The 25,262-nt window shown below is 42.5% G+C and overlaps 1 protein-coding gene across 2 annotated transcripts in view; it reads right to left on the bottom strand.

Moving 5' to 3' along the window:
• DHDDS (dehydrodolichyl diphosphate synthase subunit) overlaps positions 1-25,262 on the bottom strand; it is a 1,104,913-nt gene that overhangs the window by 220,196 nt on the left and 859,455 nt on the right. For both annotated transcript variants that reach the window (XM_044084203.1, XM_044084194.1), the window contains one exon: positions 5,466-5,573. In XM_044084203.1, the coding sequence (XP_043940138.1) occupies positions 5,466-5,573 (108 nt within the window). The remainder of the gene's footprint in view (positions 1-5,465; positions 5,574-25,262) is intronic.

Genomic DNA, 25,262 nt, shown 5'->3' with positions numbered 1-25,262 from the left:
ATGAGCATTTATATGACATTAAAAAAATTTCACACACTAATGCATTATATAGGCATTTGATGCATAACTCAAAACACTCATTTCAATTCACAGTATTGGAGCATATTATTCCATCCCCCAGAAAAGGCCCCTGGAAAATAATATTGGAGTCCAAAAAATACTGGTGGCAAGTTTTTTTTAAATGCAACACAGTTTCCAGGGTTAAATGACTCAACATCGCTTGCCAGTATTCTAAAATTAAAGGCATACAATAGATAGTATATAACTTTTAGGTCAAAGTACAATTTTATATAATTTCATATATATTGTGTGTAATTTAAACAATATTGGTTTTATATATTGTATTAGATTGTTTATATTATTTGGTTGGGCATTATTAGGAGTTTTTAATAGTTAATGTTAATAGGCTTATTGTCTTAATTAATTGCTGTCAATTAAAATCATGATCAGCTTGCATATCTATATATATATATATATATATATATATATATATATATATATATATATACATATATATATATATATATATATATATATACATATATGCTTTTATTCAATTGTGTTTTATGTCTGAAGAAGGCTGGTGGCATGGCCGAAAGCGCTTATATTGTATTAAATTTTCTTTTGGATTACACCCTTGGTCCGCTGGATTGTTACTGAACTGCTTTTTATTCTACTAGATGAGATCCTCTGCCATTTTAACCATTTGTGCTTGGGCTGGTCGAGCAGGAGCAAGATGGTGGCTAGAAGCAGATTTTCTAGGAGTGGCCTGGCTTCTAGGCCTGAAAGAATCCGTCAGTCTGACAGAAACGGTAGTCAGATGAGAAGACGTCATTTTTTGCCTAGATTCGGTAGTGCGAAAGGCCTTCTCGGAAGCCAGTGCCTGCGTCGAGGCTCCAGCCCCAACCGAGGCAGAGACCGCCAAAGGCTCGGAAGATGAAGAAGACTTCTGTGGCATACCGGACTCCGAAAGGGTCTCGATAGAGGCCTGCGTAGAGATCTAATAGGGCATCAAGGGCTGTGAAAATTCTGGTGAACTGACGACTTGCTTAGCGGGAGAGTTGTCAGAAGGCTTAGCCTTGTGTGGTCTGTCTCTATCTATATCTCTGCGTTTTTTTGGAATATCCACGGATTGCTGGCTGACAGACACCACTTCAGAATGCAAAGACGGAACACGAAAATAACTGTCTACAATAAGAGCTCTATGGTGAATGGTTCTTGCATTAAAGAGGGCACAAAACCAGCAATGGGGGACGTCATGGTCTGAGGCTAAACAAGTGACGCAGTAAGAATGGATGTCTCGGTGTGGGATCTGCTTTCCACAGGTGAGACAACTGTTAACTTTTTCGGACATTGGTTAATGCAAAAAAAAAAAAAGGGTCCCCAACGGGGTACTTAGCTTTAGACGTTTTCAGCTGAAATACAAACTCTGGTAGCGACCGACCGGCACTCGTGCGAACTGCTTCTGCTACAGGCTCCACGGCAAGAAAGACTGATGTAATGACATCGGCTGCCTTGCTTTATAGCACTGACTACCTGATGTCAGACTACAGGCGACTGCAGCCGACGCAGAAAAATATTGACTCTGGTAATCGGGCCGGCTGAGAGCTACCACAGCAAGGATAACCCACAGGTGATGACTGCAACAGTGAAACACGAAGAACATCAGCAAAGTCTGGAGAACGGCCCAGCAATTTTTTTCCATGGGAAAAAATTTGCTGATCTGTTCCTTCCATATTCTGTGGTTTCGTGCATTTGGGTTCGAGAAATGAGCATTCGCTATTTCTAGCGTTCAATCATGTAATAGGAATCCTGTTATCTCACTGCCTCCTTCTGGCATCATCAGGTATAGCTCCACTCTCCTCTCTCTTTCCTAGTTTCATCTGAAACATCCAGGGTTTCTGGATCTCCTATCTCACCCAGTGGAGATCAAATGTCTCATTTTCCACACCTTCTAGCTAACTGCATGTTTATTCCAATTTCAGTGTATATGTTATGGTCTAGCCTTGCTTCCCCTGTCCGTGATATTACTTAGCTTCCAGAAGAATTCCACTAAGAAGGCCTATAGAAGCAAATGGAAAACATTACCCCCCATGGGCTTATCAGAACATCTGCCTTTTCTCTGCTACTACGTCTGCCATCCTTCTCTTTCTTGCCAATCCTTTTTAAGAAGAAGGCGAGTTTTCTCTACCATTAAACTTCAGTTAGCATCTATACTGATTTTTTTTTCAATCTAAAAACAAATTCCTTTCCTTGACGACTTCCAGACTATGTAAACCTTTTCTGAAAGGGATCTTGCTGCTTAGACCCCCCCCCCCCCCACGAAAGACCCTCTTCTCCTTTGGTTCTCACAGTTATTCTTCAGAGACTAACACTGAAACCCTTGAATCGGCAAACAATTATGATATGAAATTTCTCTCATGGGAAACATTCTTCTTGGTAGCAAATATATTGGCAAAATGAATTTCAGAGCTTCAGGTCTTGTTTGCTAAGCCCCCTTACATTTTTTACATAAAGATAGGGTGTCCATCTGGACCAATCCCACTGTCCATTTCAGTCTTCCTCACCTTCCCTCCCAGCCATCCCCTAAGCCTGGTCATTCCTAGAAGGTTACAGGATGATATAAGAATTTTCATGTTCCCGGTTTGAGCATTAATAATTTCATCTGTCCTGTCTTTAAATACCTGTAGGCAGCAAACTCGATGTGAGGAGTTAGGGATGGTGTAGTGCATTGTGGGAAGAGGGAGAAGCTCTACATTAGGATCTAAAGTCTTGGAAATGTGGCCAAGTTGGATCAGAGACCCATCAGTGAGGAAGAATGAAAATGGACAACACAGATAGAATATTATAGTGAGTACATAATTGCTTTTTTTTTTTTATTACTCTGTACGACCAGCCTGCTCTCCAGCCAGCTCATCTAACTACATCCAATAGGCCCACTCATTTTATGCATGTGAGAGCCCCATGGCTTTATTCATTTCCTCATGGGGAATATGGGGTGGCAGGAAATAAACCAGCTTCCTGGTCCTCTAGAGATATCTAGCCTCCCTTATGGAGAACCCTCCTCCCTCACAGAAGGTCTTGCTTTCTCCACTACTGCTACTTTGAGGTAGGGGTTTGCTTCAGCATCCTACCTTGGCTGCAATGTAAATGTGCAATGGCAACACTTGCTCACACTCCAGGAATGCAACACCTACTTCTCTCACTAGGCATCACTTAGAAGGTAAGCCAGAGCCACCCCCTTACCCCAAGATGAGTGACCCTGCAGCAGTAGGAGAAGCTCACTCCCAACCCCCCTCGCCAACTACTAGTCGAACTCTAGTTGCCTGAACCATAACAAGGGCTTTATCCCTCTATGCCTCTGAAGCTGGCTGGGAAAACTGTTTTCCTTGTCATTAAGGAAGTTTGAAGCTGCATCATATGAGACAACTAAGTACGGAACCTAAGCACCAAAGTGATAGTGAAACAGTCTTGCCAAACCTGTTTAACATAAGGGCATATCAAAAGATCTGAAAATACGTAGTATACTAGTATAAGTATTCCAATTTAAAGGGACAGAATGATTGGAATCAGGGTACTATGAGGCTACATAAATGGCTTTGCGACTGTCAGAAAAAAAAAATGATCATGCTTCTCAGTTTTTGACAGGACACATTTTTATGAGTCACTCACAGTGACCAAGGGAAGACCAAGGCAAAGTAGGAGATTATAAATTTCACACTGAGTAATTAATTAGCCCAAGACCAAAAAAAAAAATCATATAAATGGGTCAAAGAAAAGAGAAAAGAATTAAAACTGTGGAATCAATAGAGCAAATATGGAGGCATACAGTGCAGAAGAAGAAATGGTGGAGCAACTGCTGATCGGAAGATACTCTACTGTAAGACAGCACCAGGAGGACCTAGCTACTGCTTTTTGTAGCTACTTGATACATGTATTCTCGTATGCCTGACTACCTTTCTGACCAACTTAAAATTTGTTTTAATGTCAAATGCAGGAGAAAGCATAATGAGGGAACTCTGGAATATAGTACAAGCATAATGAGTTTTTCTGCTTATGGAAGGGCCAAGCAGAACACTGAATTATGGTTGTAACTGTTCTGTCCTGGCTGATACGAAAAGAGCAATAGTGTGATGGCTGGTGAACAAACTGCATATAAAACCAAGATAACATAATCAGTAGTAATGTTCATAGTGAAGGAAAGGCATTACAAACCTCTGACCATGTCTGGTGAAGGCCCCTTAGATGAAGTGTGTGTGTTTGGGGGGGTGTGGGGGGGGAGTTACCTGGCATTTACTCCTTAAAACATGGTACACAGGATAGCTTTTCCCGCTGTCTTTTGCAGGCTGTTCAACTAAAAAGGTACAGACCTAGAGGTGAAGACTACTGTTCACAGAATGACTAGGACACTTTGAAAAGAAGCCATGCCTAGAATCCTGCTCTCTTGTACTTGTGTCAGACCGTCTGAACAGAGGTAGTTCCTTTTGTGTTCAACTAATTATATTTTTATGAGGCAGCATGCACTTAAGTAAGGTCTTGAGCCTTGACTATATGTGGTAACAAGTGGCACTGCTGACAATCAGAAACATTTTATGAAGGTACAAGGCAAAACAAGCTAAATTGTTATGTTCTGCTTCTGTATCTCACGGCCAAATGGGCACTTTATTGGCCTGGGAATCTTAGGCATTACTTTTTCTGTTTGCATTGAACATGGATACTTTAGTGTAATTAGTGTACAGAGATAAATTCAGATAATGGGAACAGTGAGGATGAACATAATTCTTAACCTTTTTTCTCTAATTCAGATATAGATAATAATATGAACCCAAGGTCAAAAATATGAAGCTCAGCAATCAAGATGGATAAAGCAGCAACTTGGATAATCGCATTGGGCAGGAAAAACTTTGGTAGTCTTCTCACAACAGAACTGTCCTGTTCTTTTCAGGTTAAGGATGGCCCACATTTTATTTAGTAGGCTGCCCTATTTAAATGTCTGTGCTTTCACAGGATAAATTTTGGTTGCAGCTCCTCCTCCCTTTCTTACCAAATGTCCCTGTGTAGATGAAAATGATGTCTAACTGCTAGCCTTCAATATTCTAGTACTTTAGATGGGCAGATGCCTTTACAAAATATAGTAATGTTGCTACAGTTTAACATCACAGCAGTATCATCAATAACCATTTCGCATCCTCAGTTAAAACTAAAATTGTGTGATAAATCTGCTTTCAAGTCATTTGAGATCTGGAATTTAAGAGGATGCAAGTGATCAGGTTCATCTTTATTGTGACTAACAGAACACTGGAAATTAAAAGCATAATGTGCCACAACAAGCTAACTGTTCTTGTTTCAGAAATGTATCCTAACAGAAGCACCCTTCATTGGCAACCTTCTATTTCAAAAGTAACCAATGAATTGTGTCAGTAATATGCTTAAAATACATCCATAACTCTAGATGACTTTCTTACCTGCAGTGCAGTGTAGCTGAGCTGGAACTGAAGTACAGCTTCACAAAGATTCCAAAAAGAGTATTCTGGCCACAATACTGATTGGAATACCAAACAGGAATGGGATGTCTAAGACATAAAAACACATTATACTTCAAAAACTAATCAGAAAACAAGTCAGAACAAAATATATTAACTTTAATCTGCTAACCTCTCTGTGAGCCAGTCAATATTAATCTTCAAACTTGAAGTCCAGAGATGACTGTTAATCAATAAGCCTCAATACAGTCCAAGCACAACAGAAACAACATGAGATCTTTTATTTTAAAATCAGTCCTGCAACTATTTATGTTTAGAATCTATTTTAAAATAATTATTTTCTACTTGCAGTGAAAATAATGTTACGCGAGTACTCACCGTATCCATTACTGAGAGATCTAAACTGCAACCAAGCCAATGGGACTTTCCAACTCTAAATCTTCTTCACAGTGTAAACTTTTTCACTGGTCATGTCCAAGAAGCAAAGTCCCATTATCCCATGCTGGCATCCCCTGTATCTGGTTAGCCTGGTAATTTTTTTTTCCAAGGACTGCTTCCCCAAGCTTGGTTACTTAGCTTATTTTTAGTCCATACATACACAAAGCTACATAACTGAATCGTTACATGTTCTGTAGTATTATGTGGACACTGCAAATTTATCTCCAACAATAATTTTTTGGCAACAGCACGGGAATGGTTGCATTTGCGTGTGAGAATTCACAATACTGCATAGCATTTTATATGCTGTGAAAACAGAGCGTTCAGAAAAAATACGTTTTTTAATTATGCTGCATTAACACAAAGCATTCGTAATTCTGGTATATACCATATTCATCACTCTAAGAAAAAGTGTTTGTTACAGAACAAATCTGATGAACATTTGCAGTCTACCACATTCTGATAATCATTTTAGTCTACCTTTGATCTCTGCATTTAATAAAACTGACATCTTAAGGCTTAATTTCCAAAGCACAACAGGGTACTTATCTACAAGCTGCACTTCACATGCTTTAGTTGCAAAGGCAAGGGAATAAGTTGTATGTTGATTTTTTTTTACTGTTTGTGTGAACAGCTAAAATAGTGGATAAACACATCTTTTTAGGGACAACTAAATGCTAATTTGCTTCCGACACTAACTGCTACAATAAGAAATATGTAGATGTCTGACATGAACATTTTTGCAGGGTAAATGTGGTTTAGGAAGCTGCATCCTGTGAAAAAGTAGAAATATGGAAAACAATTAAGAAGGAAAATGTATTTTCTAGTTTTTCCCTAAACACTGAAAGGTAGTTGAAACACTTTAATGTGATACAAAATATCATTCCAAATCAGCAAGTGCTTGTTTCTGTTAATATACTGAAAAGACGTCCTGTAGATTGACAGTATAGTGTCCTGCAACATGTCATACTTTACTAAGAAATGTGAGCATCTGAACAGAATGACAGCCGTAATTTGCTGTTATGCCCTCATTTTGGTCCCTCTATATACTGTTTTTCCCCTCTAAAGTTTTTGACATTCTGTAGAAGAAATTTCACAGCAAAATGCATAAATATTAATTTACAAATTCTACTAAGCATATGCTTAAATATCAAAGGCAAATTAACTGCTGCATTTTGATTTTGTTTGACAGGTTGCAATTCTGTTTTTTTTTTCATTCTGAGCAATTCAAAAGATAGAAAATAAATTTAAGCACAAAATTAACTACTGCTTTACATCTGATGTTACAGAAACACTGTGCATGTCTTACTACAATTTGCAGTGCATTTGCCACAATAAGTGACAGTAATGTGAATGTTCAATGTGAAATTAATTTGATGTAACTATCATTGAACAATTCTGACATACTGGTGATAATTGGATATTAATCTACAAACTGCATTTGTGCACATTTTAAAATGTAAAAACAAGGGAAGAGTTGCATTTTACAGTTGTGCATAATGCAGCTCTGAAAGATGGCCTGGATGTTAGACTTCCACCTGTGGCAGAGTTTCTTGATGTGATAATTTCAACAATAACCCACCCAAACATATACTACTTTCACTTGTGATACTATAATGTATCTATGAATTGAATAATACTGCAGTTTTCACTGTGGGCAATTGTCGTCAAATAGGTTTAACATAATCTTAATACTGCAAATGTCACACAATGAAAAAAGTGTTTATTATGAACTATACCTGCTAGAACTTTGCAGTATGTCACATTCTAAGAGAGCTGCAGTAAGTGTCACATGATGCTATAATATAATCATACAACCCAAAAGAACTGCATCTTCAATTATTTCATAAAATATCACAAAATAGGAATTTTAAAATTAAATAAAGCAGGCCACATTTTTCAGGGAAAGTGGGCTGCTAAATGTTTTATCACCTTTTTCAGTAATAAAGCCTAGGTTCTACACAGGAAGAATGCATTCCCAAAACAATTTAGCGTATTACTGAAAATGCATCATGTGGGATGATTGAAACTATTACTAAAAATATAAAACAAGCTAAACAACAGAAGGCTTTCTGCCATGGAAGTGTACACAACATCCTTTAACCACCAGACTGCCTCATCACAGGAAAAAAAAATGTTTACCAGGTAAGCCCAGTGAACACATACCCCCTTTTCAACAAACTGGGAACAATAGATGTTAAGTTGTCTATCTCGCCTTCATTCTTGCTGTTTGGGATCGGAGCCGATCCTCGGCTCCGACTCGCCATCTTCAATAGCTCGAGAGCTGTTTACTGGCTCGAGGCTACCCATTATCCCATGATGCCTAGCAATAGCTACCCAGATCTCGTTTTCCACTTCAGCTGCGAGGGTGTCTCGTTTTTGGCTCAGGCTTGTATTTTCAAATTTTTTGTGTAGAAATATATTCTTATACTCCATAAAACTATTAGATAATTTACCTTTCTTAGTTTTATTCACTAGTGTGTGTTGTTGAGTACCTTGTTCTTTTATAGTCCCTTTTTAGTAGAACTCGTTTAAGTTAGAAAGTTCTCCCCTCCTCCATTCCCTTCCCACGGACAGCGGTTTAACTTAGAGGCTCTCCATTCCTTATGTTCTTGCTACCGTTTATAGAAAGAAAAAAAAAAAAAAAAGAAGATTGTTTTATATATATACATAGTCTGTTGTACTTTGACTAGAGTAGAATTTTTTTCTATCTGTGTCTCTGTGGTTGAGTTATGTCTAATGAAGCTAAAGTATCTGGATTTAAAAAGTATGACTCGTGCTGTCAGAAAATGTCTCTGACAAACGGGCACACTAGCTGCATTTATTGTTTGGGTGTTGTTCACCTGCAGGACTCTTGTTCTATCTGCCATGCCTTTACTCCAAGAGTCCTGCAGGAACAGAAGAACAAACCTTAGGGGTCTGTTAAAATCTCAGGATTCACCGGCAAAGAGTTCACAGCCAGTGAAATCCCCAAAATCCTCTAAACCGTCGGCTCCACCTTCGGAGCCGACTCTGGTACAGGATTTACCGAGTATGTCGGTTCCGGCTAGCACCGACAAGACAACCCCTCTGTCAGCTCCATCGGATGTTTCGGAGCCATAAAAGGCTGAGGTCCCCTTCGTTAGAGTCAGTTCATTCGGCTCCTGGCTCTCCATTATTGCAAATTGAACGTAGCCACCGTTCTTCACACTCCTCTCAATCCTCTAGGCTGTCGGATCATGATGTAGAGAGAGTAGTAAGTAGGTTGCTAAAATCACAGGCACTAGCTAAAATTTTGTCTAGCCCTCCTCAACAGGTATCGGCTCCATCCACCTCCCTTTCTGTTCCTCCTCCGACTCCATTAAGCTCGGAGCCGGAGTTCATTGGGGTTTGAGTACTGGAACTGTCGGCTCCAATAACCATATCTCCTTCAGTTCCGACGTTGGCTCCGATTCCCTCGATAGTACCTTCGATAGAGGAATCTGGATGCCGGGGCTCCCTTGGCTCAGAGTGGCATTGGAGCCTTGTCCAACCCCGTTCTCCCTCTCGGAGCATCGGCGCAAGTGAGCTCGGCTCCAACATCAGCGTCGGAGCCGTCCCCCTTGGCATGGAGAAAGATTCCTATTTCTTTGGAACCGGAGTGTTCTCTGCCTCAAGGCAGGGATGCCTTTGAGGTCATGCGGAGTGTGCTGTCCCCCGAGTCAGCTCCATTACCAGCCCCACCTGCTCCGTCCCCCGTAGTGTCTGTGCCAACCTCTGCTCCTCCTCCAGACCCCAAGCGTAGGGAACCGATGCTTCAGGACACCCCATTGGGTGTTTCCTCTTTTTCCAAGGCTTTCCCTGATCACTCAGAGGAGCCCCCTCGGAAAAAGAAGTACAAGAGGAAGCACACTGACTCCCCTGAGTCTGTCACTTCTGATACAGACTTAGATGAATCGGAAGGGTCCGCGAAATCCCCCTCTGAAGATGTTTCCTTCTCGGACATCCTGGAAATGCTTAGGCAGAGGGGGAACTGGAATCCCCTAGCCCCTACCGAGGATGAATCTGTATTCCTGGATGCTTTCGGTTCCCGGCCTTCCACCTCCTGGGTTTCTCTGCCTTTCGACCCACTTATGTCTGTAGCGGCTAGAAAGGCTGGGTCAGCTCCGGACACAGTGGAACCAGCTCCGAGGAGACCTGGTAAATTTATTACAGCTCCCCAGGATAAGCAATTTATTTCTAAAGGTGTGCCCGTTGATGCCATGGTGGTAGCAGCAGCCACCAAAAAAGAGTTAGCAGAGACCTCTTCATCTGTTCAACCCCCTAACAAGGAGTCTAGGATGATGGACAGGTATGGAAAGCGAATGTTTGCTTCAGCGACCTTCTCCATGAGGTCCCTGAACTATTTATGTCATTTTACTCGCCTTCAAAGGGATCTCCTTAAAGAGCTTGGAAATATACTTCAAGATCCTACAGCTGAGGGAGTACAAGCCAAAGTAGCTTCCCAGCTAGCGATGCTTAATTCTGTGGTTAACTCCTCCATGAGGCTCATTTCCTATGCAGCCGATGGAGCGAGTAGAGCAGCGGGCATGGGTGTGGCCCTTAGGAGGCATGCGTGGATGCGGCTGTGTCACTTTGCGGAACCCTTTCGAGCGTCCTTCACCAATACCCCATTTGATGGCTCCTTTCTCTTTGGGCCACAGGTGAAAGACACATTGACTAGGTGTGAGCAAGAAGGTAAGACTCTCTCTGCCGTGGGAGTCCATTTTTCCACTCCCTCTAGACCTTACCCCAAGGGTCAGAAGAGTGGGAAGATGTGGTTCCGTAAATCTCAGGGAGCCTTACCTGACACAAGTAGTGATTTTTCCTCCAGAGGCAGAACCAGGGCAACAGAGAATCTTTCTCTGATAAGCCCTTCCAGCATCCCTGAAGGGTTGCCCGGCTGCTCACCTCTGGAGGCAGTCGGGGGAAGACTTTCGCTGTACCCAAAAGTCTGGCAAAGTTTAACAAGAGACAGATGGGTATGGTCCATTATATCCGGAGGTTACAAAATTCCCTTCCATCAATCCCCCTTACAGTCAAAGAAGACCCTTCCAGATGTTCCACCCAATCTGAAGGAGCAAGCAGTAATAGAAGTTTCAAAACTGCTAGAAAAAGAGCCATTCAGGAAGTCCCCGCAGACCAGCACGGATCCGAATCTTACTCAAGGTTCTTTCTGGTACCAAAAAAGGTAGGGGACTGGAGACCGATTCTGGATCTCAGCAGACTAAACAAATATGTACAAAGAACAAAGTTTCGGATGGTCACGCTACAGTCCATTCTACCCTTCCTGGGTCAGGACAATTGGATGTGCTTGATAGATCTTCAGGGCGCGTACTACCATATCAAGATGGACAGATGCTCCAGGAGATTTCTTCGCTTTCGGGTGGGGGCCAGTCATTACCAGTTCAGAGCTCTGCCCTTTGGTCTCAACACAGCCCCCAGGGTGTTCACCAAATGTATGGCAGTGGTCACGGCTCACCTGAGACGTCAAGGATTCCAGGTGTTTCCATATCTAGACGACTGGCTCCTCACTGCTACCACCAGGCATCAACTCCTACAAGCGCGAGATTATACAATCGCATCTTGCACCCAGCTAGGTATTGCAATAAATTTCAAAAAAATCTGCCTTGTTGCCCTGTCAATCTATCACTTACATAGGAGCAGACTTAACCACAAGGGATATGTTCGCAAGGTTGCCAACTGAAAAGAGTTTCCACAATTCGTCAACAAGTGCAAATCCTAATGCAGAGCAAAAGGATCCAAGTCAGGCATGTCCTTCAAACTCTGGGCTCCATGTCAGCTGCCATTCTTCTACTCCCACTAGCGTGCTTCCACATGAGAATTCTTCAGTTGCTTCTTTTCACGCAGTGGTCTTTCCAAGAGCTACCCATGTCTCACATGATCCTGATCACGGAGGCATGCAAAAGACACATTTCTTGGTGGATGGTCTCCCCACTAGTTACTCAGGGCAGACCTTTCATACAACCCCCTCCAGTAGCCACAGTGACGACAGACGCCTCCCTGATACGGTGGGGGGGGGGGCATCATCTGGTCAGGACAGTCCAAGGCACTTGGCAACCTCACGAGTACCATCTGCACATAAATGTCCTAGAAATGACAGCTGTGCTCCTAGCATTGCAAGCTCTTCAAGACTCTCTTCCTTCCGGGACCATTGCAATTCAAACAGACAACATGTCAGTGGTGTGGTACATCAACAAGCAGGGCGGAACCAGATCCTACCCCCTGTGTCGAGAAGCACTCAGACTTTGGCAGTGAGCGATTTCCTCCCAACGTTTTCTGATTGCAACGCACATCCCTGGGAGATCCAACGTCATAGTGGGCAGGCTCAGCAGAGCTATCCTTATGCCTCACGAGTGGTCTCTGAATCAGGAAGTTGCGGATCTTATTTTCCGCAAACGGGGACAGCCTTGCTGTGATCTTTTTACCATCCCCTTCAACAGCAAATGCAGCAACTACTTCTCCCGTCTTTCACTTCCAGGTCAAATACCCAGAGATGCTATAGCCTCAGGGACTTCTTTAGGCCTTTCCTCCATTTCCCCTGATACTGAAACTCACACAGAAAGCAAAATCGTCGGGTTGCAAAATGATCCGCATTGCCCTCTACTGGCCCTGACAGAATATGGTTCCCGTTCCTGCACCATTACCTTCTCGATCAGCCCTGGACTCTGGACCCAATTCCAGATATCCTGATTCATCAATCAGGCGGGTTGCATCAATCCCACCAAACTCTCCAGTTCACAGCTTGGTTGCTCCACTTCCAACCTTAGCCAGGCTTCCCAGCAGTTCGTGAGATTATGGTCTCCTCTCAAGTCTACAACGAGACAAACTTATGCTAGCAAATGGAAACGTTTTTTTTGCTGGGCAGAGTCTAGGAATGTGGATCCCCTTCTCGGCCCCAGTCCACGGAATTCTGGAATTCCTAGCACAACTGTTTCACTCCAGGGCCGCTTCCGCTATGATTAGGCTACAATTAGCGGCCACTTCTAATTTTCATATTGGTTTGTCAAATTCTAACATTATGTCTCATAAGCTCTGTAAAGCTTTTTTGAGAGAAACATCTCTTTTTAGACCTCCAGTGAGAGATCCCCCTCCTCCTTGGGACCTTAATTTAGTCCTAACTTCCTTAATTCTGCCTCCTTTTAAACCAGCAGCATCCTGCTCCATCAAGTTTCTATCTTGGAAGACACTCTTGCTGGTAGCTATCACTTCAGCTAGGTGCATCTCAGAACTTCAAGCACTATGTGTTCGTCCTCCCTACCTGAAGTTTCACAAAGACAGAGTTGCTCTGAGGACTAATCCTTCGTTTCTTCCTAAAGTCTGCTCAGAAAATAATTTAAACCAATCTATAGCTCTCCCTGTGTTCTTCCCAAATCATAGCAACAAGGCAGAGTACAAGCTTCACCAATTGGACGTTCATAGACAAATGCGTTTTTACCTACATAGAACTAAAGAAATAAGAAAGTCAGACCAATTATTCCTTTCTTATGCCTTAAACAAACAAGGTCTCCCAGTTTCCAAGGTGACCTTATCCAGATAGTTGTTCCACACTATTACTTTTATTTACCAGTTAAGGAACAAAGAGTTACCAATTAAACCAAAAGGTCATTCTACTAGGGCATTAGCCACCTCCGTAGCTTTTCAGTCTAGGTTGCCCATGGATTCCATCTGTGCAGCTGCCACGTGGGCAAACACTCATACCTTTATTTCTCATTACAAGGTGGATATGGTCTCCCGGAGCAGAGCTGACTTTGGTTCCACTGTTCTGAAGAGTCTGTTCCACTGAGCCACCCAGGGTGTTAGGTGCTAGGGACGCTGTCCCAAACAGCAAGAATGAAGGCGAGATAGACAACTTAACATTAAGAAGTTATGTACCTACCATAACGTTCCATGTTAGTTGTCTTCATCTCACCTTCTTTCTTTTCACTGGCTGAGTATTCTTTTATTGTTACTCTTCTGGCTAGGTCTTCCTAACCTATTCTAGATATTAGAATGCATGGAACAACCAGTTTTTTGATAACTGGTTTCTCTCTTATATGTCTGGATTAGCTATTTCAAACGAGATCTGGATAGCTATCGCTAGGCATCATGGGATAAGGGGTAGCCTCGAGCCAGTAAACAGCTCTTGAGCTATTGAAGATGGCAGAGTCAGAGCCAAGGATTGGCTCCGATCCCAAACAGCAAGAAAGAAGGCGAGATGAAGACAACTAACATGGAATGTTATGGTAGGTACATAACTTCTTAAGTGACTTGTTCAGAGTAGCACAGAAAGCAAAGGGAGGCTTCAGAAATGAAACACAGGACTACAGCAGGGCTCAGCTCTAGCAGTACAGAGTCTTAAAACTTCTGTGCCTGAACAAACAGCCTGGCAAAAGGAATCAGTTCTTTGACAATAATCACAAGAAAAAAAATTCAAGTTATTTATGTGCTTGTGTGCATGCAAACATAAATAAAGATGTATACATGTACATATGCATGTATGCAAGAAGAAAGTTAAAGAAAAAGTTAAACTGGCTAGTGCTGCCCTAAAAAGAAATATCCCAACATGAATGCACAAATACCAGGAAAACATGACAGTAAAATACCAAAGCACACCATTATACTGTAAGAAAAGGTGTAAGGAAATTGTAGAATTTTTATGAGGATAAAAGTGTACCAATTACTTACAAGATTTATATAATTTACATTATGCAATGGCAAAAAGACTTACAGAAAGAAAGCAATAAGGATGCAAAAATGTAGGTGGCGGCTGTGATTGGGCAGACGGGTGTGAAAAAAACAAGAGAGTATGCAGGCAAGTACAGTTAAAAAATAAGGCATAAAACTCTGGAGACATCAAAGAAAGTACAGTTGGTGTACATTTACCATAAATGTAGATGTTCAAGTGTATTCACTGTTGCAGTCTTCACATTTGGGTTATCTGCCTGCAGGTAGCCCTCAACCAGCCTGAATACCAGAGTCTTCAGATTTCGGCATCGGACGCGGTCTCCTCTTCCATGACATCAGGTCGTCAGGGGTATAAAACATGCAGCTGATGCCATTACATCAGTTTTTCTTGCCCCAGATGTCAGGTGCCCCCACAATAGGAAGCAATTATATGACATGGTACACCCCCATCAAAAAGCAAATACACCAGAAAAAATAAATATACCAAACAAGAAAGAAAAGTAGAGCCAAGAGAAGTCAGGGGGCTGGAGGGAGGGTAACCAGGACTGCAACAGTGAATACACTCGAACATCTACATTTATGGTAAGTGTACACAACTGTACTATGTTCTTCATGTTTCACTGTTGCAGTCATCACATTTGGGTTGATTCCCAAAGCTAAGGAAGGGAGGAAGAAGTTAAGAGCATTAGGGCTAGCTATTAAGCCCTGCATGACTGCAGTGGCAAATCCAGCTCTGGATTTAGAAAAGATAGGCATGTGGTAATGCTTGGTGAAGGTGTGTACAGAGCTCCAGGTAGCAGCTTCTAGGATATCCCTGGTAGGGACTCCTCTGAGAAAAGCCACAGAGGTAGATGCAGCCCTGGTGGAATGTGATCTTATTCCCCTGGTGGGGTACGTTTTCCATGGTGTTTTTAGCAGAAATTAATGTAATGGGCTATCCAGTTGGAGATGGTTTGCTTTGAAATGGCCTTCCCCTCTGCCCCTGCAGCAAAGTCAACTAACAGCTATTCAGATTTTCTGAGAGGCTTAGTCCTGTCCAAATAAAATCTAAGTGGTCTACGCACGTCCAGAGAGTGCAGTATTCGCTCCCCTTTGTTTTGTGGATTAGGGAAAAAAGTAGGCAAATGAATGGACTGATTTAGGGCCACACTATATACCACCTTGGGCATAAAGGAAGGATTAGTCCTGAGGGAAACCCTGTCCACATGGAAGATAATGAAGGGTTCCACTGCCATGTTTGTCTTTCGGCTTTTTCTGGTTAGGGGTCGCCACAGCGGAACTCCAGTCCGCTAATGATTGGCAGTAGATTTTCACGAACGCCGAGGTGCCAGCTCGACGTCCAACCTTCAATGAAGGCACACCCATTTACGCATGTCTTTCGAACGCCCACCCAACCGCGGGGAGGACATGTAGACTCTACACAGAAGGCACTCCTGCCGAGAATCGAACGGGAGAACCTCTTGCTGTGAGGCAACAATGCTACCGCTGCACCACCGCGGATTACTAGGGGTTTCACTGCCATGAGGGCCTGTAATTCAGACACTCTTCTTGCTGAAGTAATGGCTAGAAAGAAGGCTGTTTTCCAAGAAAGAAATTTCAATTCTGCTGTTGCAGCTGCTCAAAGGGGGAAGAGTCGGCTCTTCCAATACAAAGTTAAGGTCCCAGGATGGAGTGGGAGCTCTCCTGGGGGGTCTTAAATTTTTGGCACCTCTAAGGAACTGTTTTAGCAGGGGGTGAGAGAAGAGGGTGGCTCAGTATTACAATGTGCTGAAATGGCAGAGGAATGAATTTTAATTGATGAGAAGGATAGGCCCTTGTGGAGCATTTCTGTTAAGTACTGTAGAATATGAGGTAAGCTGGGCACCGTTGTGCCCATCCCCTGAGCCTGGCTCCAGGAACAGTATCTTTTCCACTTTTCAGTACAGGATTTTCTAGTACTAGGCCTCCTTGCCTCCAGAATGACATCCAGCACCTGCTTACCGAAGGATGCTAGAGGAGCTCAAGGAATTAGCCAGGTTGCAAGGTTCAGGGTTTGAAGCTGAGGGTGCAGAATCTGGCCCACCTGCTAGGACAGCAGGGAAGGGATCTGAGGCAGGCGCCATGGTTGCAGCAGTGTCATACTGCATAAGAGGGGGTACGAGTGCTGGCGTGGCCAGTCTGGTGTAATCAGTATTGTCCTTGGCTTGTCCTGTTTGATCTTTAGTAGAACCTTCGAGAGGAGAGGCAGAGGGGGAAAGGCATAAACACAGAGGCTTTCCCAGGTAAACGACAGGGCATCCACTTTCTAAGCTTGACTGTGGGGAGTTCTTGTGCAGAATTTGTCCAATTGGTAGTTCTGAGGGGAGGCAGACAGGTCTACCTCTGGAGTCCCCCATTTGTTTCTCAAGAGTTTGAATATTTTGGGTTCTGATTTCGATTCGTGTGGGTCCATGAGATTTCTACTCAAGTCGTCTGCCTGTGAATTCAGTTTGCCTGGCAGGAATTGAGCTTGTAGGTGTACTTGGTAGCTCAAGGCTGTGTTCCACAGAGCCATGGCTAGTCTGCAGAGAAGGTACGAGTGGGTTCCCCCCTGCTTGTTTATGTACCACATAACTGTGGTGTTGTCTGTCTTTACCAATAGTTGTCCTGGAAGAATACGGTCTTTGAAGGCTGTCAGAGCATTCTGTACAGCTAACATTTCTTTTTGATTGATATGCAGGTGCATCTGTCTCATGTTCCATTTGCCCTGAATGCACTGCCCTGCCATGTGAGCCCCACATGCATAATCTGATGCGTCTGTTAGGGTTTGGCCGGCAGGGGGTAGAGTGAAAGGGAGTCCCCTGTTGTGGTAGCAGGCCTCTGCCCACCAAAGGAACCCTGTCTTCATACAAGAAATGATAGAAATTATTGTTTCCAGGTCCTGAGAATGTTGACACCATAGGCTTTTTAGATACCATTGGAGTTTCCTCATATGCAGTCTTGCATATGGAATTAGTAGAATGCAAGAGGCCATGAACCCCAGGGCTTGCAGTATTTTCCTTGCAGATAGCTGGGGTTTTGTGGCCAATAGTTTGAAGTAGGTTGTCAAATAAACTCGTTTCTCTGGAGTGAGGAATGCCATCTGGGAAGTTGTGTTCAAGCTTGCTCCCAGGAATACAATCTGTTGGCAGGGTACTAGGCGAGATTTCTTTTCGATGATGGTGTACCCCAGTGAGGTTAGAAGTTTCATTACGAATGCCAGGTGTTGTAATAGCAAGTCCTGGCTTTCTGCCTGAATCAGATAATCAATCATCCAAGTATGGGTAAATTTGAATATTTCTCGGCCTGCAAAATGCAATGGCTGGAGCTAGACACTTTGTGAATACCCTGGGCGCAGTAGATAAGCCAAAGGGAAGTGCAGAGAACTGAGAACTGGTAGTGCATGGAGCCTGCCCTGAAGCGTAGGTATTTCCTGCAAGATTCCCTTTATTGGGATATGCAGGTAAGCTTTGTTTAAGTCTAAGGTTGCCAGCAAGGCATCCTTGGCTAGCATAGGAAGAAGCTGCGGAAGAGTTAGCATTTTGAATTTTGGAACTACCAGAAAGGTGTTAAGAATAGAGAGGTCCAGGACAGGATGCCAGTTGTCGCCTTTTCTGGGTACCAGAAAAAGTCTTAAATAAAAACCTTGTCCCCTTTGTTCTGCTAGGACGGGCTGAATAGCCCTGATACTGAGAAGAGAGAGAACCTGCTGTTGGGCCTCCGCCCATTGATTTGGGGGTTGGTCTGGCCAACCATTTGAGGTTGGTAGTGTGTGGAAGTGGAATCTGTATCCTTGGGAAACTATGTTCAAAACCCATTTGTCCTGGGTAATGAGTTACCAGTTTTTTGCATGCAGGGCAAGCTTTCCTCCTAAGGGAGCAGGTAGTTGAGCAGGGCTTGGAAGGGTTAAGGTTAAGTCATTGTGCCATTTTTCCGTAGAGGGGTGGCTTACCACTCCCTGTTTTGGAAGTGGGAGCCCCCCACTGCTTAGGTCTGTGCATAGCCTGAGACTGTAACCTAGGTGGTCTGCTGTTCCTGGGTTTGGACTGAGGAGGCCTGGAAGAGACTGGAAAGGACCAGTTCTTCGAAGGCCAATGCCTACTGAATCTGGGAGGCTGTACTTTTAGGAAATCTTTAACAGTTTGGATAGCTTTAGCTTTTTCCTCCATCCTTTTGAGGACTTCTTCTGCTTTGTTACCAAAAAGGCGGTCTTGCTTTAAGGGAGCATCCAGTAATTTAGCTTTAACATGATCTGGCAAGTTTTGTTCCCTCAAGAAACAATAGTCTTAGGACATTTTAACATCAATTGGTTCTCCTGTAACAGTCCTAACCCCACCTCCCATATAAACCTATATGGATTTAAACAACTCATTAGTAGTCCTACAAGAACCAATAAAACTAACAATAAAGAAACCATTCTAGACTGGATTCTCACAAATACTCCACAACAAACCTATCAATTAGGCATCCTTCCAGATGACCTAAGTGACCACTCACTAACTTACATCATTAGACACAAATCAAACCTAGCCTTACCCACCACCTACAAAACACTAAGATCTAAAAAACAATTCAATTCTGATCAGTTTCTCGCTGAACTAAGACAATGTAATTGGTCCCAACTAAAACTTCTTCCACTAAATGATGCTGTTGAATACTTTAATTCTACATTCCTTTCCATACTAGACAACCATGCCCCAAGCCGCACTATTAGAACCAAAGCTAAAACAGCTCCCTGGCTATCCAACAATACTAAGCAGAAAATTATTCTCAGAAACAAAGCATGGGATAAATGGCGCTCCACTAAGAATCTAACTGACAACCAGAAATTCAGAGAGCTTAGAAATAGTACAAAAAAAGCCATCCTGGCAGACAGAAAGAACTATTACTTTCAACTACAACAAACCACCAAAAAAGAACCCAAAAAATTCTGGGCTAGTATTAATAATCTTCTATCCCCAGGTCAGTCACGTACTCCAAATCCCCAGGACTCTAATCCAGACAATCCTATACAAATAGCTAATGACTTCAATTCTTTCTTCACCAATACTATCCAAACTCTAGCAAATCACTTACCTTCTGACATCTCTAAACTACCCTCTCCTACTCCACATAATTTTCTTCCCTTTCCCTGCAACCTGTACCTACCTCATTTATCTTATCCCTACTCCAGAAACTTAGACCCACCACACCCTCTGCAGACAAACTTCCTGCAGAATTTCTGCAGATAGCAGCTAAAGCTATTGCCTACCCCATCTCAATCCTGATTAATAGATCTATAAAGGATGGAATCTTCCCTTCCATCTGGAAAATATCTCACATCATCCCACTACACAAAGGGGCAATTCTAATGACTTCTCCAATTTTCGTCCCATAGCATTGCTATCACCTATAGCCAAAATCATGGAAAAGTGCATCCATAAACAACTCCTTAACCACCTTCTCCATAACAACTTACTTGCTAACAGTCAACATGGTTTTAGACCTTCTCACAGCACCACTACTGCACTACTCTCCTTTACCAACAATATCAATTATAACCGTAACAACACTAACCCATCATCTTCCATCTTCATTGATCTTTCAAAAGCTTTTGACATGGTAAATCATAAACTCCTTCTGCACATACTACAATCTCTCTCAATTCATCCTTCTTCCTTATCCTGGTTTACATCTTACCTTGAACATCGTCAGCAGGCAGTACTTTGGAAAAACTCACTATCGACTCTCCTTCCTATCTCTTTAGGAGTACCTCAAGGGTCTATACTTGGCCCACTCCTATTTTCTGTATTTATTAACGACCTACAGTCAGCTATTCCTAACACTACTTGCATACAATATGCAGATGATTCCACGATAATCTGCACTGCTTCCTCTCAGACTGAACTCCAGTCACTTACCCAAAAGCTTTTTCCACTGTTGAACACTGGTTCTCTGACTGCCTTCTCCTTAACCCAAAGAAAACAAAGTTGCTATTGTTCTCTCCTACACACAAATCAAGCTCTCTTAACTTCTCCATTACTTCCTCTGATAACACCCTGATTTCTCCTGATGCTACTACAAAACTACTAGGAGTAACTATTGACAACAATCTCAATTTTGATTCTCATATAAACAACACAATAAAACAATAAACAAAAAGATTGGTTCCTCTATAGAATCAAATCATTCCTACCCTGAAGCTCGGACCACCTTAGCCAGTTCTCACCTTATCTCTACCCTTCTATATGCTTCCACTATTTATACCAATCTCTCAAAATATAACCTCAAGAAACTTAGCACATCCTACCATAACATTGCCAGATTTGCCACAGGATCTCTTCAGAACCCATCACTGTCATAACCTAAAACAACTAGGCTGGCTGGAACTTCCTAACAGGCTGACTTATCAACAGCTCTTAACTGCTCACAAAATTCTTTATCAGCCTGCTAAAACACCTGTTCTCTCCAACCTCATTACACCATATAATAACTTGAAACAGCTACGCCTGCAAACAAACTACTGGTTAATACTACCATACCCAATAACTCTGCTGGCAATAGCCTTTTTTCTAACTCTGTTGGACATATGTGGAACAAACTACCATCTGATATCTCGTCTTTGTCTAGTCCTCCACTCTTTAAAAAACAGCTAAAGACACATCTTAACAAGCACTGGCTTTGCTCCTGTAACAACCCAGACTAACCTGTCTTGTATCCTTCCCTCCTAAACTCCTCCTCACATAACACACTAGAGAGATAAAAAAAAACAAGTTTTTACTAATTTTTTCTAATTTTTCCATATTAGAAACTTATATCTTAGAATCTGTATAGCAAATATATGTTACAACTTTGTTTTAACTTGCCTCTCTCCAAAGATTTTAAGTTCTGTCATAATGTTTAATAATTTTTAACTTGTTTGGACCATTACTGTGCATAATTTGTAAATTTCGTTGGAGCTTTTCTCCCCGGGCCTCCACTGAAAATGGACATATATCCAGCTGGACTAGCCCGGTCAACAAATGTAAAATAAATAAAATAAATAAATTAAGCCAAGCATGCCTTCTAAGTACAGACCCAGTGGCAGCAGCGCTGCAAGATGCTTCTAAAGCATCAAAACCACATTGCAAAGTATGTTTACCAACTTGTTCTGCAGAATGCATTAAATCTTGCAATTCTTTGTGTTCAGCACAGTCAGGAATCAACATAATTTTCTGTTTAAGTAGTCCCATAACATGCTGCTGATACTTTAACATATGAAACTGGCAATTTAAAGCCTGAATGACCAAAGTAGCAGAAGTGTATATCTTCTTACTCCATCTGTCTAAGGCTCTAGAATCTCTATCAGAAGGGGTAGGATTTTTGGCAGCAGTAGCCTTAATGCCTTTTAGTCCTTGGGAAATGGTCTCTGGATCCGCAGAAGGATTCTTGAAGAGGAACCTGTGAGAATCAGGTACTCTGTAGTACCTGTCAGGTTTTCTGGGAGCTGGAGGTGAAGTGTCTGGGGTAAGGCTAGATTCCAAGAAAGCATCATCTACAATGTTCAGAACAGGAGGGATAGCTAAAGGCCTGTGTTGAGGCAGAAGTAAAAATCCCCTAAGTCTCTTTTTGGACTCAGAGTAATCCTGGCTTTCCCAGCGGAAATGCTCCCTAAGAGTATGCAAGGTTTCACTGAAAGAAAAATCTTCTGGGGGGGAAGCAGAGGGAATGGAATCCTCTGCATCAGAATCCTTATAAGTAGATAAGGGAAATCCTGGTAATCAGAAGGAGCAGAAATATCAGATTCCTGATCAGAAGAATCAGAAAGAAATTCAGTTCTAGGTCTCTTAGAGGGGGAAGGCTGGCTTCCCCTAATTAAGGTAATAAGGTCTTCAGCCATTCTAAGCATTTGTTTTTGAGGCATATGGGCCTGAGCTCGCGGTTTGTTTGTTGGTTTTCTAGGCGTAGTGCGAGTTTTAGGCCTGAGGGATTCGGAACTTCTGGATGGAAACAATGTCGGTTTAAAATGAATGCCTGTATGCCTGAGTACACCCTCAGAAGCAGGTGCCTGCACAGCGGCTCCGGACCCATCCAAGGTACAGACATCCACAGGTTCCATAGTCGAAGAAGCTTCTCGTGGCATACTGGACTCCGAATGGGTCTCAGTAGAGGCCTGCGAATCTGAAGTAGCGGGTATCAGGGGCTGCGAAAGCGCCTCACTGAGTACCGGCGGAGTGGCGACTAGCTTAACGGAAGCATCGTCGGCAGTTTTGGACTTATGCGGTCTGTCTCTGTCTTTATCCTTATGTTTTTTCGGAAGATCGGTAGTTGGATGGCTTAACGAAGCCATTTCGGAATACTGAGACCAAGTACGAAAGTAATTGGCTGCAAGAATAGCCCGACGATGAATAGTTTGGGGGTTGATTAAGGCACAACAACGACAGCGAGGGACATCGTGGTCTGCGCCTAAGCAGGGGATGCAGTACGAATGAAAATTTCTATGAGGTATTTGCTTTCCACAGGTAAGACAATTGTTAACTTTTACTGACACTGGTTGGAACAAGAAAAATGGATCCCCAATGGGGTACTTATCTTTTTTAAAGACTTCGGGTCTGAAACTCGAAAACGAAAATTTCAGGAGTCGGCCAACCAGCACTTGCGAACTGCTTCTGCTTCAGGCACTGTACAGCAAGAAAGACTGATGTAATGGTGTCGGCTGCATGTTTTATACCTCTGACGACCTGAAGTCATGGAAGAGGAGACAGCATCCAACGCAGAAATCCGAAGACTCTGGTATTCAGGCCGGCTGAGGGCTACCTGCAGGCAGATAACCCAAATGTGATGACTGCAGCACTGAAACATGAAGAACATCAGCCACAGAGCATAAATTAACAGTGGTTAGGTCAGCAAACTGTGGGACCATTGGTTACTTGTAGTGACCAAGGAGTCATTGTAGGTATGCAGTGCAATTATTAGTTACTCTGTTTGAAGCTTCAAGATTAGGACTTGCCTAACTTGGCTCTGCTTCCTCACAAATGGTGCATCCCCGGAGAACTGCTAAATTAGTTAGGAGGTGTGAGGAGGGTGCAACACCTGCTCCCACACAACATGCATGGCAAACTTGACAAGATCTTCTAGGAAATAGGAGAGTCATTCACAAAGATGAAGTATGCAGCGGCATTACGATTGGTTGCTATAAACAATACGGGATATACAGCTGTGCAAACAGACAAATACATTAAGAGAGCTATACCAGCATCATCACTTACCCCACACACAAAAATAAGAAAGCTCCATCAGTATCATCCACCTCTGAACTGCACAAAATAACTAATATACAAGTTAAAATAAGCTCTCTGCCTGTGATGTAATGATAACATCCAAGAATGGTCTTGTGCTCATCGAGTACCAGGATAAGCTGTAACCCCCACTGATGCTGAATAGGATAAAACAGGCATTAAAAAAAGAATTAAGAAAAGAAATCCTTTAATAGTAATAGGTTTTTGTGTGAAATGTTCTTTGCTCTTATCCATACCTGCTGATTGTCAGATTTTCCCGTGACCATGCTATCTGTTCTCCCATCACCAAGATAACAGCTGGCTGTGGTGTACCCATCACCCACCCAACCACAAATGATTTTCTGTTATGTGGTTTCTGGCCCTAATCCCTTCTCCCACTGGCTGATGTGTCTGTTACACCTTCTCCTGTGAGTGTGCATGTGTAGGTTAATGGACCATATGCTGCATACTACCCATCTCTCTCGCTCTCTTTAGTAGGTACCACCAATCAAATGGGTTGGACTGCCTCTCTCTACCCAGGATGGGTAAGCCGGCATCTCCCCTCAATTGTTCTTCCCCAAAAAACTGTCACTAGTTGAACCCATGTCATCTATATAGCACTTAAGGTTTTAATCCTTTGTGTCACCTAACCAAGTCAGTTGTTGTAAGTTAAACTGAATTGCTGTGATAGTCTTTCTAAAGGAATAACAAATGTGAAAATGTACATTTACAAGCACAGCACCTACCAATTCCAACAATGGGTCACACAAAAAACTGCTTCTACTATGATCGAGTAGCAAAATTCTCTGTGTAAAAGCTTTTCAAGAAATATGTATTTTTTTGCTTCTGTGAAGTAAATACATAATCTTTTCAAAAACAGACTGCCCCGAATAATTGTGTTTGTGACAAGGTATAATGAAGATGTTAAACAAAAAACTCATGACAGGGACAGATCATGTGAGGAAACCATGTTTTACAGCTAATAGTCAACCAAATCCCCTCCCCAATGAATGTAACACTGCCACTGCCTGTATATTTCATGAACATTTCATATAAGTCACTACTTTTCTGTCTTCGGATAATTATTCAACTGCAGACGAACTGTACTTCCACATCTACTGAAAATCCCTGAAAATGTTCAAAACACACAGATCTTAAATTTCCTTCTTGACAATTAACTACGGTTTTCAACTCAACATGGATTGTGTTCCAACCTCAGCATGGCAACATCTCTGCTACTATTTCTTGATACAGTGACTTCGGCACGAAACAATGGACAGTCTCCACCAGGTTCCAGACTCCCATACGCTCCTAATACATAGACGGTCTATTGTAGGCATAAATAATATAGCAACAGCCTGGTTTATTCTTTATTTGTCAGATAGGATACAATGTGCAAAATGGCAGGATACGCACTTTACTT

This window comes from Protopterus annectens, chromosome 1.part1 (assembly GCF_019279795.1).
Source record: "Protopterus annectens isolate FY-2018-M chromosome 1.part1, PAN1.0, whole genome shotgun sequence".
NCBI lineage: Eukaryota > Metazoa > Chordata > Ceratodontiformes > Protopteridae > Protopterus > Protopterus annectens.
Note: the sequence above shows the minus strand (reverse complement) of the source record. Positions and strands in the feature narration are given on the sequence as shown.